The 15,364-nt window shown below is 41.0% G+C and overlaps 1 protein-coding gene across 11 annotated transcripts in view; it reads right to left on the bottom strand.

Moving 5' to 3' along the window:
- LOC119421059 (myosin-11-like) overlaps positions 1-15,364 on the bottom strand; it is a 50,093-nt gene that overhangs the window by 1,075 nt on the left and 33,654 nt on the right. For all 11 annotated transcript variants that reach the window (XM_037688451.1, XM_037688454.1, XM_037688453.1 and 8 more), the window contains 12 exons: positions 13,287-13,499; positions 12,401-12,545; positions 12,105-12,311; positions 8,206-8,310; positions 7,972-8,124; positions 2,880-3,128; positions 1,575-1,787; positions 1,279-1,491; positions 1,019-1,180; positions 727-855; positions 400-488; positions 208-331 (listed from right to left, as the gene is read on the bottom strand). In XM_037688451.1, coding sequence (XP_037544379.1) covers positions 208-331; positions 400-488; positions 727-855; positions 1,019-1,180; positions 1,279-1,491; positions 1,575-1,787; positions 2,880-3,128; positions 7,972-8,124; positions 8,206-8,310; positions 12,105-12,311; positions 12,401-12,545; positions 13,287-13,499 — 2,002 coding nt within the window. The remainder of the gene's footprint in view (positions 1-207; positions 332-399; positions 489-726; positions 856-1,018; positions 1,181-1,278; positions 1,492-1,574; positions 1,788-2,879; positions 3,129-7,971; positions 8,125-8,205; positions 8,311-12,104; positions 12,312-12,400; positions 12,546-13,286; positions 13,500-15,364) is intronic.

Here is a 15,364-nt window from a genome sequence, read left to right as displayed (position 1 = left end):
AGGAAGCTGTAGTTTGGTTCTTGTTCTTTTGTTCTCTCAGAAAACTGTAGTTTGGTTCTTGTTCTTTTATTCTGTCAGAAAGCTGTAGCTTGGTTCTTGTCCTTTTGTTCTGTCAGAGGTTACATGATCAACCAATATTTGTATTTTTGGATCATCGGATCAATAAATCATTCAGCTCTGCGTCACAAAGTAAAGTCCTGAATGTACCAGCTGCTGGCTCTTCCTCAGACGCTCATTCAGGTTCTCCAGGGCCACCTGTTCCTCCTCCAGCTCCTCCTCCAGCTGACTGATCTTCGCCTCTAGATGCCGTTTGTCGTCGAACATCATAGACCTGCAGATCCACAGAAACAAACATGAGCTCCCCTTACCTCCTCCTGACAGACACATGCAGCAACGCACCTCCCAGAGGAGTTGGTGCTCAGCTCCTCCGACAGCTCGTCTCTCTCCGTCTCCGCCTGTTTCCGAGCTCGATCGGCAGCTGCCAACATCTGGAGGACATCAGGAAGAAACAGAACCAAGAGTCAGAACTTCCACAGCGGTTATTCTTCCTCCTGTCAGCTGCTGTAGAGCTCCTCTGTGGAAAGAACGCCTCCATCTTGGACAGAAGAAGACGTGTGCAGGAGACTAATGTTAGACAAAAACCTGTCTTCACTTCAAACCACACCCCCTCTTAGAGACCAACGCCTGATGTGAACAATGATGCTTCTGACCCGGTGGACCTCTGACCTCGTGCAGCTGGACCATCTCTGCCTCCATCATCTTGGATTTGCGCTCTGACTCCCTGGCTGCAGAAACCACCTCCTTCTGAGCTGAACGGGAGTCTTCCAGCTCCCTCTGGAGCTCCTTCACCTGCACCTGGGAGGAGGTCAGCAAACATCAGCAGGTGAGACTTCAGACAGACCAATCAGACGTCTTCATCCTCGTTACCTGGTAACAAACTAATGCTGTGTGTGTGTTTCAGTGTGTGTGTGTTTGTCTGTGTGTTTCAGTGTGTGTCTGTTTGTGTGTGTGTACAGACCTGGACTTTGCGGAGCTGCTTCAGCACCTCCTCTCGCCCCCTGCTGGTGGCCTCCAGCTGCTCCTCCGTGTCTTTCAACTCTCCCTCCAGCTTCTTCTTGGCGGCAGACACCTGAGCTCGCTGCTTCCTCTCCTCCTCAAGCTCCGCCTCTAGCTCACGCACCTGAAGTGGAAAAGGTAAGACGGTGTTCATGTGTTAATACAAGTGAATTGTAAAGTCAGAGCCGAAGAAGCTCCGTGGGAGCAGCAGCAGAGCTCCACCTGTCTGAGGAGCTGCTTCCTCTTCTCCTTGCCCATCTCCTCACGGGCCTGCAGCTCCCGCTCATGCTGAGCCTTCACAGCCTGACTGTTGACCTCCAGACGCAACTTGGTGTCCTCCACCACCTGCAGCTCGTCCTCCAGCTCCTCCATCTGCATCCTCATCTCCTCCACGATGGCCTCCAGGCCTCGCTTCACCTTCTCCAGGTCATGAACCTGAACAGATGATCAGACATCAGCTCCTTCTGTCTCCAGACACCGGGCAGAGAGAATCTTTCCCTCAGCGCTTGGATCCTTACGTCCTTCCCCACGTCGTCCTTGGAGCTGACGAGATCCTCTATCTCAGCTCGGAGGGCCTTCATGGTCTTCTCTGCTTCCTCCAGGACCTCGTGTTTCTCCTCCAGAGCTCTGGTCAGAGCTAAAATCCTGGTCTCCTTCTCCCTCACCTCAGCCTCTGCTCGATCTCGCTCCTCTGCGAACTTCGATGACACGGCTCGCTCCTCTGCCACCATCTGAACAACACGAGATAAGAAGCAATCACAGCAGCATCAACATTCCCTCCAGAACCAGGTTTCTCTCCTGCTGCACTTCATCGTTGTTGACTCAGCATCTGGCCTGATGGTGGGACCTGAAGCTGTCGGAACATGCCTTTAACTGGACAGAAAAACATCCCTAAGCCACCAGCTGACTGACTGAGAAATCGAACCACAGATTAAAAGACCGGTGATTTAATGTTCATATGTAACGCAGCTCAGCCAAAAACATTACAAGCCCACAAGATTCATGATTTTAATCTGTAGAAACAACTTAGTGACTCACTATAACAGACTGACTGACTAACTATAACTGACTGACTATAACTGACTGACTGACTATAACTGACTGACTGTAAATGACTGACTATAACTGACTGAATGACTATAACTGACTGACTATAACTGACTCACTAACTATAATTGACTGACTGACTATAACTGACTCACTAACTATAACTGACTGACTTGCTATAACTGACTGACTGACTTTAACTGATTCACTAACTATAACTGTCTGACTATGACTGACTGACTATAACTGACTCACTAACTATAACTGACTGACTAACTATAACTGACTCACTAACTATAACTAACTGACTTACTATAACTGACTGACTATAATTGACTCACTAACTGTAATTGAATGACTGACTATAACTGACTCACTAACTATGACTGATGCTATAACCGACTGACTGACTATAACTGACTCACTAACTATAACTGACTGACTGACTATGATTGGCGGACTATAACTGACTCACTGTGACTATAACCGACTCACTGACTATAACTGACTGACTATAACTGACTCAATAACTATAACTGACTGACTTGCTATAACTGACTGACTATAACTGACTCACTAACTATAACTGACTCACTGACTATAACTGACTGACTGACTATAACTGACTCACTAGCTATAAATGACTGACTATAACTGACTGAATGACTATAACTTACTAACTATAACCGACTGACTGAGTGACTATCTTTTCATCCATCCCTACACTGATTTCACCAACAAACAAAACATTTCTTCTAAAGCCGACGTGTAATCACCCGGTCAAACTTCTTTTGCTTCTTCTCCAGGTTGGACACCAGCTGTCTCTGGGCGTCAAGGTCCATCAGGACGTCCTCCAGCTCCTGCTGAAGACGCCCACGACTCTTCTCCAGCTTATCGTAGGCTGAAGCCTTTTCCTCGTACTCGCCGACAGCCGCCTCCAGCTCACGCTGCAGGCGCCTCTTCCCTTCCTCCAGCTGCTCTACTGTCGCTGACAGCTCATCCAGCTTCTTCTTGTGGTCAGATAGCTGGAAACAGGTGCAATAGCAGCACAGTGAGAGCAAAACCATCAAAGATCTTGTCTCAAGCACACACTGACTCAATAAACTCTGTTCACATATTAATTTAGTCTCACTTTAATCTTAAAGAGGTGAAGAACGAGAGGTGCAGCTTCCTGCAGAAGATGGATTCAGAAACAGATGCTAGCATGTAAACCAGAGCATCAACAGCATATAAATGGATTCTGTTTGGATTCAGTTCCTGTTTTAATTCATTGATAAAACAGGAACGAGCACAGATCCTGGGAGAATGCCTTATGTGATTACTCAGTTTTCTTCAATGACACTCGCAGTTTGTTCAGAAAAACTAAACCAAATTTCATTGAGCCCTAAAGCAAAAAGTCCCTTTGAGACAAGTTCTCACAGAAACCTGTCAGAACCATTTCCTGTCTCAGGATATGAGATTAACTTCAGTAGCTGGCATTCTTACTTTTCCTCCTAGATACAGATTAATCTGTGCTAAAGCACAACTCATGTTTTTTATGTTGAAGGTCAATGTCAGACTCCGTAGTTTTCTCCGGCCCCCTCCCCAACCTGTCCATCGATGACATGTTTAGACGTATGTTGGCTTTCAACCGCTGGGTGTCCAGGTGGTGCTCTGAAAACAACGTAGGATTTGTAGACAACTGGAGTGTATTTTAGATAAAACCCAGTCTTATGCAGAGAGATGGAATCCATCCCACCTGATGTGGAGCAGCACTTCTCTCTAAAAACTTAGCTGATTCAGTTGGACATCCAGATTGTTGACAATTAACGGTCCAGTCTAGAAATCAGTCCAGGAAGCAGGGATGTAGTCCTCCACACTTCTCTGCTGCTTTTTCATTACCCACCCAAAACCCCATTGAAATAGTCCCAACTCACCCACAGCTCCAATCAAATAAACTAAAAATCAGCTGTAAAAAATATTAACCATCTATCCATCCATCCATCCATTATCTTTTACCCGCTTCTTCCATTTTGGTTCACGGGGGTCGCTGGTGCCCATGTCCAACAATCACTGTGCGAGGGGCAGGGTACACCCTGGACAGGTCGCAAGTCCATCACAGGGCCACATAAAGACAAACGAGACAAACAACCATTCACTCTCTCACTCACACCTAGGGACAATTGAGAGTTACCAATCAGTCTAACATGCATGTTATTGGTCTGTGGGAGGAAACCAAAGTACCCGGAGAAAACCCACGCATGCACGGAGAGAACATGCAAACTCCACCCAGAAAGGCCACTGGACCAGGATTTGAACTGGGGACCTGCTCACTGAGAGGCAGCAGCTCTACCAGTTGCACCATCGTGCTGCCTAAATGAATCCACTCCACCTAATTATTTAAATTTTCATGTTCCTAGAACAACTGGTTGAGGCGGAGGTGTAGCTTCTATTTATCAGCCAGGACTATTAATTAATGCTAAACCAATTAGTAGTTATAATACTTTTGAGTCACTGTCTCTAAGTCTATCCCATCCTAAATGGAAAACAGAATGGCCACTTTCACTAGTTGTTATATATCGTCCACCAGGCTCCTATGCTTAGTTTTTGTCTGAATTCTCAGAATTCTTAACTAACTTACTACTAAATACTGATAAAGTCATAATAATGGGTGATTTCAATATTCACGTAGATGTTGAAAGTGATAGCTCAAGCATAGCTTTTAAAAACTTAACAGAGTCAATTGGTTTTACCCAAAATGTCCAAGCACCTACTCATTCTCATCATCACACCCATGACCTAGTTCTAACCTATGGCATTGTGATTAATAACTTAGTAATATTTCCTCAAAATTCTGTTGTGTATGACCATTTTTAATTACATTTGAGTTTACATTAAATTACTACACAGTCACAGAGTAAATTTAATATTACCAGGTGCTTATCAGAAAACACTGTAACCAAATTTAAAGATTTTCTTCCATCATTGTCCTCCGTCTTGCAGAATAATACATCAGAGAGCAGTGACTTAGATCATCTAGTTGATAATTTTACAACCTCTTTGCAAACTTCACTCGATAAAGCTGCTCCACTGAAAATGAAATTAATCAATCAGAGGAGATGAGCTCCTTGGTACAATTCTGAGTTACATACTTTAAAACAGACAACTAGAAAACAAGAAAGAAAATGGTGCTCTACTAACATTGAGGAATCTTACTTATCCTGGAGATATAGCCTGATAACGTACAAAAAAACACTCCGTAAAGCTAGAACTTTATATTATTCATCTTTAATTGATGAGAATAAAAATAACCCCAGGTTCCTTTTCAGTACCAAAGGTAGTCTAATGAAAAATCCTATCTCTGTTGATTCATGTATCCCTACAACTATAAGCAGTGATGACTTCATGAGATTCTTTATAAATAAAATTGTTTCAATTACGGAAAAAAATTCAAACCAACATTCATAGTATCACCTCTAGTTCTGTGTCTGATGAGACAACTTTAAAAATGTCACTACCTGATTTATATTTGGACTGTTTTTGTCATGTTGAGCTCTCTAAATTCTCAAAAATAATAGCTTCATCCAAACCATCCACATGTCTGCTAGATCACTTCACAACCAGACTATTTAAAGACATATTTCCCTTAATTAATAACTGCTTAATTTGTCTTTAATAAATGGTTATGTACCACAGAGCTTTTAGATTGCTGTAATTAAATATTTACTTAAGAAAGATAACCTTGACTCAGGAATCCTAGCAAAGTATAGACCTATATCTAATCTAACTTTCATCTCAATAATTCTAGAGAAAACAGTTGCTGGTCAGTTACATGATCATCTGCAAACAAATAATGTGTTTGAAGAGTTTCATTCAGGGTTTAGAGCTCACCACAACACTGAATCTGCACTGGTGAAAGTTACTAATGATATTCTCATGGCCTCTGACAATGGACAGGTGTCTACACTGGTCTCGTTAGACCTCAGTGCTGCATTTGATACAGCTGGTCATAATATTCTATTACAGAGACTTGAATATGATGTTGGAATTACAGGAACGGCTCTAAATTGGTTTAAATCATATTTATCTGATATATTGCAATTTGTAAATGTAAATAATGAATCTTTATCATACACCAAAGTTAGTCATGGAGTTCCTCAGGGCTCAGTGCTTGGACCAATACTCTTTACTTTGTATATGCTTTCATTAGGTAATGTTATTAAACAGCATGGGATATATTTTCATTGTTATGCTGATGACATGTCTTTTATCCCCCACATTAAAAACGTTACTAGAACCTTCTTCCACTTGCGTCATATCACTAAAATTCGAAACGCCTTACCTAAAAATGATGCAGAAAAACTGATTTGTGCATTTGTCACATCTAGACTGGACTATTGCAATGGTTTATTATCTGGGTGTCCAAATACTTTTTAAAAACATATTCAGTTAATCCAAAATGCTGCTGCCAGAGTCTTAACTGGAGTTAGTAGGAGAGATCATATCTCTCCAGTTTTAGCTTCTCTCCGCTGGCTCCCTGTCAAGTCCAGAATTGAATTCAAACTCTTACCATACCATACCATACCATACCATACCATACCATACCATACCATACCATACCATACCATACCATACCATACCATACCATACCATACCATACCAGCTTTATTTATAAAGCACTTTAAACACCCACATGACCAAAGTGCTGTACACACAACAAAAGAATCATACAGTTAGATAATAAAAATTATTAAAATGATTAAAAGTCACATAATAAAAGTTGTACACATCATAAAACAATCATACAACCAGATAATACAAGTGATTAAAATGAAAAATAATAACAAAACTTCTAACCTACAAAGCTCTCAACAACCTAGCTCCATCTTATATTACAGATCTTATTGTTCTATATTTTCCTAACAGAGCACTTTGCTCTCAGACTGCAGGCTTACACGTGGTCCATAGAGTTTCCAAAAGCAGAATGGGAGAAAGATCTTTCAGTTATCAGGCTCCTCTCTTGTGGAAACAACTTCCAGTTTCTGTCCGTTAGGCTGACACATTGTCCAGTTTTAAGACTGGGCTTAAGATTTTCCTTTTTGATAAATCCTATAGTTAGGGTTGGCTTGTTATGCTACTATAGGCTTAGACTACTAGAGGACAAATTGACCTCATTTCCTTAAATGAATTGTTAAAATTGAATAGTTTCCATTTGATACTATTTCTATCTTAACGTGATTCTTGATCTGCCATTGTGTATCTGTTCCTACCAAATCCACCCAGTTGAAGCAGATGGCCGCTTGTCCTGAGCCTGGTTCTGCTAAAGGTTTCTTTCTCATGAGGGAGTTTTTCCTTTCCACTGTCGCCTTCATGCTTGTTCAAGATGAGAGTTCTGTGATGAAGTTAAACTCAAAGCAGTCTGCTCCTCAGACAAATAATGTTAAATTATTATTTTTATATATGAATGTTTCTGTTTATTTCCCTGAGATGACTTCTGTTGTGACTTAGAGCTATATAAATAAACTGAATTGATTGAATTGGATTGAGCAATCGGTCCTTCAACATAAAAAACAGGAATTGATGACAAATCTTGTCATTCGAAGAGTTTTAATTCTGGAAAACTAAAAGAACAACTGAGGATGTTAGACTTCCTGAATTCTTGAGTTGGAAGTTCAAAATGTTCTGGTTCAGATTTCCCCATCTGTAAAGTTTGTTTTTAAATATTTACAGGACATGTTTTGCCTGCTTTAAGTAACGTGACTGATATCAAAGTGTCTGTCTTCTTGTTTAAATCATTCTGAGTTCAGAGACCAACAGGCAGAAAGTGTTTTTGAGTATCTGAATAAACAAGTCAGCTCTATGTCCAGGTCTTCAGACATCAGGACACACCTGCATGTTGAGGCTGGACACCTGTCTCTCCATGGACCGTTTGGCCTCCGTCTCCTCTTCCATCTGCTCCATCAGGCTGTTCCTGTCCTCCTCCATCTGCCTCAAACGTGCAGACAGATTCAGCTTCTGGTGGGTTTCCTCAGACAGCAGCTCCTGGAGGAGGAGATGAGTGGATCGTGAGAAGGTTTAGGAATATCAGAGTATAAATGATGAAACTGAGACATGTCCTTCAACCTGAGTGTCCTGAAGCTGAGAAGACAGACTGGAGACATCTTTACTCAGCTTGATGTTGTTTCCCTCAGCTTCGTTCAGGAAACTCGTCACACTATCCAGCTCCATCTGGAGAAGAAGACGACAGATCCAGATGTTTTAAGTTTAATCTTTAGGATCTTTCTGTCATCAGCAGTTTACTTTAATCAACTTTAATACTTTAGTACTATTACTACTTTAATCACCTTTAATACTTTAGTACTATTACTACTTTAATCACCTTTAATACTTTAGAACCATTACTACTTTAATAACCTTTAATACTTAAGTACCATTAATACTTTAATCACCTTTAATACTTTAGTACTATTACTACTTTAATCACCTTTAATACTTTAGTACAATTACTACTTTAATAACCTTTAATACTTTAGTACTATTACTACTTTAATCAACTTTAATACTTTAGTACTATTACTACTTTAAATGCCTTTAATACTTTAGAACCATTACTTCTTTAATAACCTTTAATACTTAAGTACCATTACTACTTTAATCACCTTTAATACTTTAGTACTATTACTACTTTAATCACCTTTAATACTTAAGTACTATTACTACTTTAATAACATTTAATACTTTAGTACTATTACTACTACTACTTAAATAACCTTTAATACTTTAGTACTATTACTACTTTAATCACCTTTAATAATTAAGTATTATTACTACTACTACTTTAATAACATTTGATACTTTAGTACTATTACTACTACTACTACTACCAGGGCCGGCCATGGAGGAGGGGGTGTACCAAAGAGACCATCTTATCACAAGCAAAACTGGTTTGTTCCACTTTGGAGTAAGCTGTTGGGGGAAGAATCAGTTTTGCTGTGTGTTTCCTTGACTGAGGAAGCCTTCCGGATCGAAGGCGAAATGTTTCAGCACAAAAAAAAGAAACTGTCCAGATGACCTATCTGAAAAATGTTGGATTGTATACCTGGATTATTGAGCATAGACTTTATTGTTAACCCCAGGTTCCTTTTCAGTACCATAGCTAGTCTAATGAAAAATCCTATCTCGGTTGATTCATGTGTCCTTACAACTATAAGCAGTGATGACTTCATGAGATTCTTTATAAATAAAATTGTTTCAATTAGGGAAAAAATTCAAACCAACATTCACAGTATCACCTCTGGTTCTGTGTCAGATGAGACAACTTTAAAAATGTCACTAGAACCTGATTTATGTTGAACTGTTTTTGTCCCGTTGAGCTCTCTGAGTTGTCAAAAATAATAATTTCATCCCAACCATCTACATGTCTGCTAGATCCCACCCCAACCAGACTGTTTAAAGAGGTATTTCCCTTAATTAATAACTATGTCTTCGATCTGCTTAATTTGTCTCTAATGAATGGTTACGTACCACAGAGCTTTAAGACTGCAGTAATTAAACCTTTACTTAAGAAACATAACCTTGACTCAGGAATCCTAGCCAGTTATAGACTTATATCTAATCTAACTTTCATCTCAAAAATTCTAGAAAAAATAGTTGCTCGTCAGTTACGTGATCATCTGCAAAGAAATAATCTGTTTGAAAAGTTTCAGTCAGGGTTTAGAGCTCACCCCAGCACTGAATTTGCACTGGTGAAAGTTACTAACGATATTCTCATGGCCTCTGACAATGGACAGGTGTCTACACTGGTCCTGTTAGACCTCAGTGCTGCATTTGATACAGTTGATCATAATATTCTATTACAGAGACTTGAATATGATGTTGGAATTACAGGAACAGATCTAAATTGGTTTAAGTGATATTTATCTGATAGATTCCAATTTGTAAATGTAAATAATGAATCTTCACTGGCTCACTAGCTTCAATGGCTCTTCACTTCATCCTGCAGCACCTGGACTCCCCAGGAACCTACGCCAGGATCCTGTTCGTGGACTTCAGCTCCGCATTTAACACCATCCTCCCTGCTCTGCTCCAAGACAAGCTCTCCCTGCTCCATGTACCTGACTCCACCTGCAGGTGGATCACAGACTTCCTGACAGATCGGAGTCAGTGCGTGCGGCTGGGGAGAGCTGTCTCGGACACTCGGACTATAAGCACAGGATCTCCACAGGGCTGTGTGCTTTCCCCCCTGCTTTTCTCCCTGTACACCAACTGCTGCACCTCCAGCCATGACTCTGTGAAACTTATTAAGTTTGCAGATGACACCACCCTCATCGGGCTCATCTCGGACGGTGATGAGTCTGCATACAGGAGGGAGGTGGACCGGCTGGTGACCTGGTGCAGCAGCAACAACCTGGAACTCAATGCCCAGAAGACAGTGGAGATGATTGTGGACTTCAGGAAAGCCACAGCCCCTCTGCCCCCCCTCACCTGTAAGGATACCCCCATCACCACTGCAAATTCTTATCGGTTCCTCGGCACCACCATCACCCAGGACCTCAAGTGGGAGCCAACCATCAGCTCCCTCATCAAGAAGGCCCAGCAGAGACTGTACTTCCTGCGACAGCTGAAGAAGGCCAAGCTGCCGGCCAAGCTGATGGTGCAGTTCTACACGGCCATCATCGAGTCCATCCTCAGCTCCTCCATCACGGTGTGGTACGCCGGGGCCACTGCCAGGGACAGACTCAGACTGCAGCGCGTTGTGCGCTCAGCTGAGAAGGTGATCGGCTGCAGCCTTCCATCCCTCCACGACCTGTACGTCTCCAGGACTGTGAGGTGAGCAGGTCGGATCACAGCTAACCCTGCTCACCCTGCACACGGACTGTTTGAACCACTCCCCTCAGGCAGGAGGCTTCGGTCCATTCGGACCAGAACCTCCCGCCATAAGAACAGTTTCTTCCCCTCTGCTGTTGGACTCCTGAACACTCATAATGCTACCTCATAATGTCTGCTTTGGTCACATTACATCTGTATTATAACTGAATACTCCATCTGTACTGTTTTCGAAGCTTTTTTATTGTTTTCTATTGTATGGGTGTACATATGATTATGTTATGTTTTTAATTTTACTTTATTTGTGGGTGTACACAGGCTTATGTCTTGTGTAATGTTCTCATTTTTACTTAATTTTTACTTTATTTTACTTACTACTATTCGCACCTTATGTCGAAGCAAATTCCTAGTTTGTGAACCTCGTTCATTGACATGGCGATAATAAACTGATTCTGATTCTGATTCATCATACACCAAAGTTAGTCATGGAGTTCCTCAGGGCTCAGTGTTTGGACTAATACGCTTTACTTTATGCTTCCATTAGGTAATGTTATTAAACAGCATGGGATACATTTTCATTATGCTGATGATACACAGTTATATTTGTCCATGAACCCAATGAATCCAATCAGCTACATAAAAACCTGGATGACCCTAAATTTTCTTCTTTTGAACACAGACAAGACTGAGGTTTTAGTTTTTGGACCTGAGCATCTTAGGAATACATTTTCCAGTCTTTCGCCCTCCTTAGATGGCATTAATCTGGCCTCCAGCTCTAATGTTAAAGTCTTGGTGTTATTTTTGATCAGGACATGTTTTTTATCCCCCACATTAAAAAAATTACTAGAACCGCCTTCTTCCACTTGCGTAATATCACTAAAATTAGAAACATCTTATCTAAAAATTATGCAGAAAAACTGGTTCATGCACTTTCACGTCTAGACTGGACTATTGCAATGGTTTGTTATCTGGGTGTCCAAATACTTCTTTAAAAAGTTTTCAGTTGATCCAAAATGCTGCTGGCAGAGTCTTAACTGGAGTTATTAGGAGAGATCATAGAGATCATATCTCTCCAGTTTTAGTTTTAGTTCATCCATCCATCCATCCATCCATCCATCCATCCATCATCCATCCATGCACTCAAGAACCTGTCAGAATGACCCTGACCGTGGCTCCAGAAGTATGTTTTGACTCACAGTCGTCTTGGAGACCCGCTCTTCGAGCTCTTTTCTCTGCCGTTCGCCCTCGTTGAAGCGGGAGTTTAAGTCGTTCAGCTGAGCCTCCATCTTCTTCTTCTTGTGCTCCACGTCCTGTTTGGAACTGGCCAATGATCGAAGTTCTGAACTCAGGTTTGCCGACTCCTTCTCCAGGGCTTGTTTGGATTTCTCCAGATTGGACCTCACCTGTTTGAAGAAAGATGGAGTTGAATGAGTGAAAAAGTTGAGTGTTTGTAAAATAAAAGGTACAGACAAGTATTTTTTAGTAAATGGACCCTCTTGGCTTGATCCAGCTGCTCGGTGAGCTCCTCCACCGCCTGGCTGTGTTTCTGTCTGAGGTCCTGGATTTGGGCCTCGTGGTTCCGGCTCTCGTCCTCCATGGCTTTCTTCAGCATGGACACTTCCTGCTCACGCTTCGCCCTGAAACAAGAAAACACAACTCACTTATCAACATCACAATCAGCACACACAGCCCCCCACATCATCGTTTACGCAGATGACACTGCTATCTATGTCGGGTTTCTGAAGAACTTTTCATACAACTTTGTTTTTATATAACTTTGTTTATTCAACATTTTTCAGTCAGGTCATCTGGACAGTTTCTTTTTTTTGTGCTGAAACTATTTGCCTTTGTTGTTTTTAACAAGTTTGACACGACTGTCAACAAGGAAGAGGGCCGGCAACGGAGGAGGGGGCGTGACAAAGAGACCATCTTAGCACCAACATAACTGGTTTGTTACACTTTGGAGTAAGCTGTTGGGGGAATAATCAGTTTTGCTGTGTGTTTCCTGGACTGATGAAGCCTTCCGGATCGAAGGCGAAACGTTTCGGCAAAAAAAAGAAACTATCCAGATGACCTGACTGAAAAATGTTGGATTTGTTGTTAACTTTGTTTATTATTTTATTATACTATGTTCAATCAAGTTAAACTCAAACTCAAACTATGTTTTGGACACACGTTGTTTTTTTTGTAATAATATTAATAATCATTATAATAATAAATATAAATAAAACAGTTTTTGTTCAAGATTTTTGCTCTCAGCCTAAATAGTCTAGGACTTTATCGACAGTTGTAGAAACAGCTGCTCTAAACAAGGACGTTTACAGAAACTTGTAGCTCATCAGAGGACATTTTCATGGTTTCTGTTGGCCTTCACTGACCGTAACTCCTGCTGGGCTGCGGTGGTATCCAGACTGTCCTCCAGCTCGGAGCGCAGAGCGTTTAGCTCCTCCCCCAGGTCCCGTTGAGCCACCTCAGCCTTCGCCCTCGCCATCTTCTCTGCCTCCAGGTCTTCTTGAAGCTCCGAGAGTATCATCTCCAACTCCCGAACTCGCTTCACCGCAACTCCGCGCTGATTGCTCTCCTCCTCCAAACTGTGGAAAGGAAGAAGATTGATTAAGAATTAAGATTGGGGGGGAAAAAAAAGGATTTCTTAGGGATTAAGTTTAAAGAAGAAACTGATTCTTTAGGGATTATGATCAAATAATTCAATTCAATTCAGTTTATCTATATAGCACCAAGTCACAACAGAAGTCATCTCAGGGCACTGAACAGAAACATTCATATATAAAATAATAATTTAACATTATTTATCTGAGGAGCAGACTGCTTTGAATTTAACTCCATCACAGAACTCACATCTTGAGCAAGCATGAAGGCGACAGTGGAAAGGAAAAACTCCCTCATAAGGAAAAAACCTTTAGCAGAACCAGGCTCAGGACAAGTGGCCATCTGTTTCGACCACGACTAAGCCTGCAGTCTGAGAGCGAAGTGCTCTGTTAGGAAAATATGGACCAATAAAGTTTGTAATATACAAAGTAAGATGGAGCTAGGTTGTTGAGAGCTTTGTAGATTAGAAGTAAGATTTTGAATTCTATTCTGTACTTGACAGGGAGCCAGTGGAGAGAAGCTAAAACTGGAGAGATATGATCGCCCCTACTAACTCCAGTTAAGACTCTGGCAGCAGCATTTTGGATCAACTGACGACTTTTTAAAGAAGTATTTGGACACACAGATAACAAACCATTGCAATAGTCCAGTCTAGACGTGTCAAATGCATGAATCAATTTTTCTGCATCATTTTGAGATAAGATGTTTCTAATTTTAGTGATATTATGCAGGTGGAAGAAGGCGGTTCTAGTAACGTTTTTAATGTGGGGGATAAAAGACATGTCCTGATCAAAAATAACACAAAGATTTTTAACATTAGAGCTGGAGGCCAGATTAATGCCATCCAAGGAGGCCTCCCTTGCAAGGTGAGGTGAAACACTGAAAAATTAATTCCTGAGATGCTCAGGTCCAAAAACTTAAACCTCAGTCTTGTCTGTGTTCAAAAACAGAAAATTTAGGGTCATCCAGGGTTTTATTGTCTTTAAGACATGCTTGTAGTCTAAGTAGCTGATTGGATTCATTGGGTTTCATGGACAAATATAACTGTGTATCATCAGCATAACAATGAAAATTTATCCCATGCTGTTTAATAACATTACCTAATGGAAGCATGTACAAGGTAAAGAGTATTGGTCCAAGCACTGAACCTTGAAACCAATTTCAAGAATTAAGATTAAAGAAGAAACATATTATTTAGGGATTAAGATTATAAAAGAAACAGATTTGTTACAGGTCTTTCTGGGTGGAGTTTGCATGTTCTCTCCGTGCATGCGTGGGTTTTCTCTGGGTACACCGGTTTCCTCCCACAGACCAAAAACGTGTCTGTTAGGCTGAATGGTGGCTCTGGATTGTCCTTGGGTGTGAGTGAGAGAGCGAATGTTTATTTGTCTCGTTTGTCTCTATGTGTCCCTGTGATGGACTGGAGACCTGTCCAGGGTGCACCCTGCCCCTCACACAGTGATTGCTGGACATGGGCATCGGCGACCCCCGTGACCCGAAAATGGAAGAAGCAGGTAAAAGATAATGGATGGATGGATGAATTTGTTACAGATTAAGATTAAAGAAGAAACTGATTTGTTACAGATTAAGATTAAAGAAGAAACATATTTTTTTACAGATTAAGATTAAAGAAGAAACAGATTCTTTAGGGATTAACAACAAAGAAGAAACAGATTTGTTACAGATTAAGAATAAAGAAGAAACAGATTTGTTATAAATTAAGATTAAAGAAGAAACAAATTCTTTACGCATTAAGATTAAAGAAGGAACAGATTTGTTACAGATTAAGATTAAAGAAGAAGCAGATTCTTTAGGGATTAAGATTAAAGAAGAAACAGATTCTTTAGGG

The sequence above is a fragment of the Nematolebias whitei genome, chromosome 15 (assembly GCF_014905685.2).
Source record: "Nematolebias whitei isolate Nwh7 chromosome 15, NemWhi1, whole genome shotgun sequence".
Lineage (NCBI taxonomy): Eukaryota > Metazoa > Chordata > Actinopteri > Cyprinodontiformes > Rivulidae > Nematolebias > Nematolebias whitei.
This window is presented reverse-complemented; position numbering and strand designations above follow the sequence as displayed.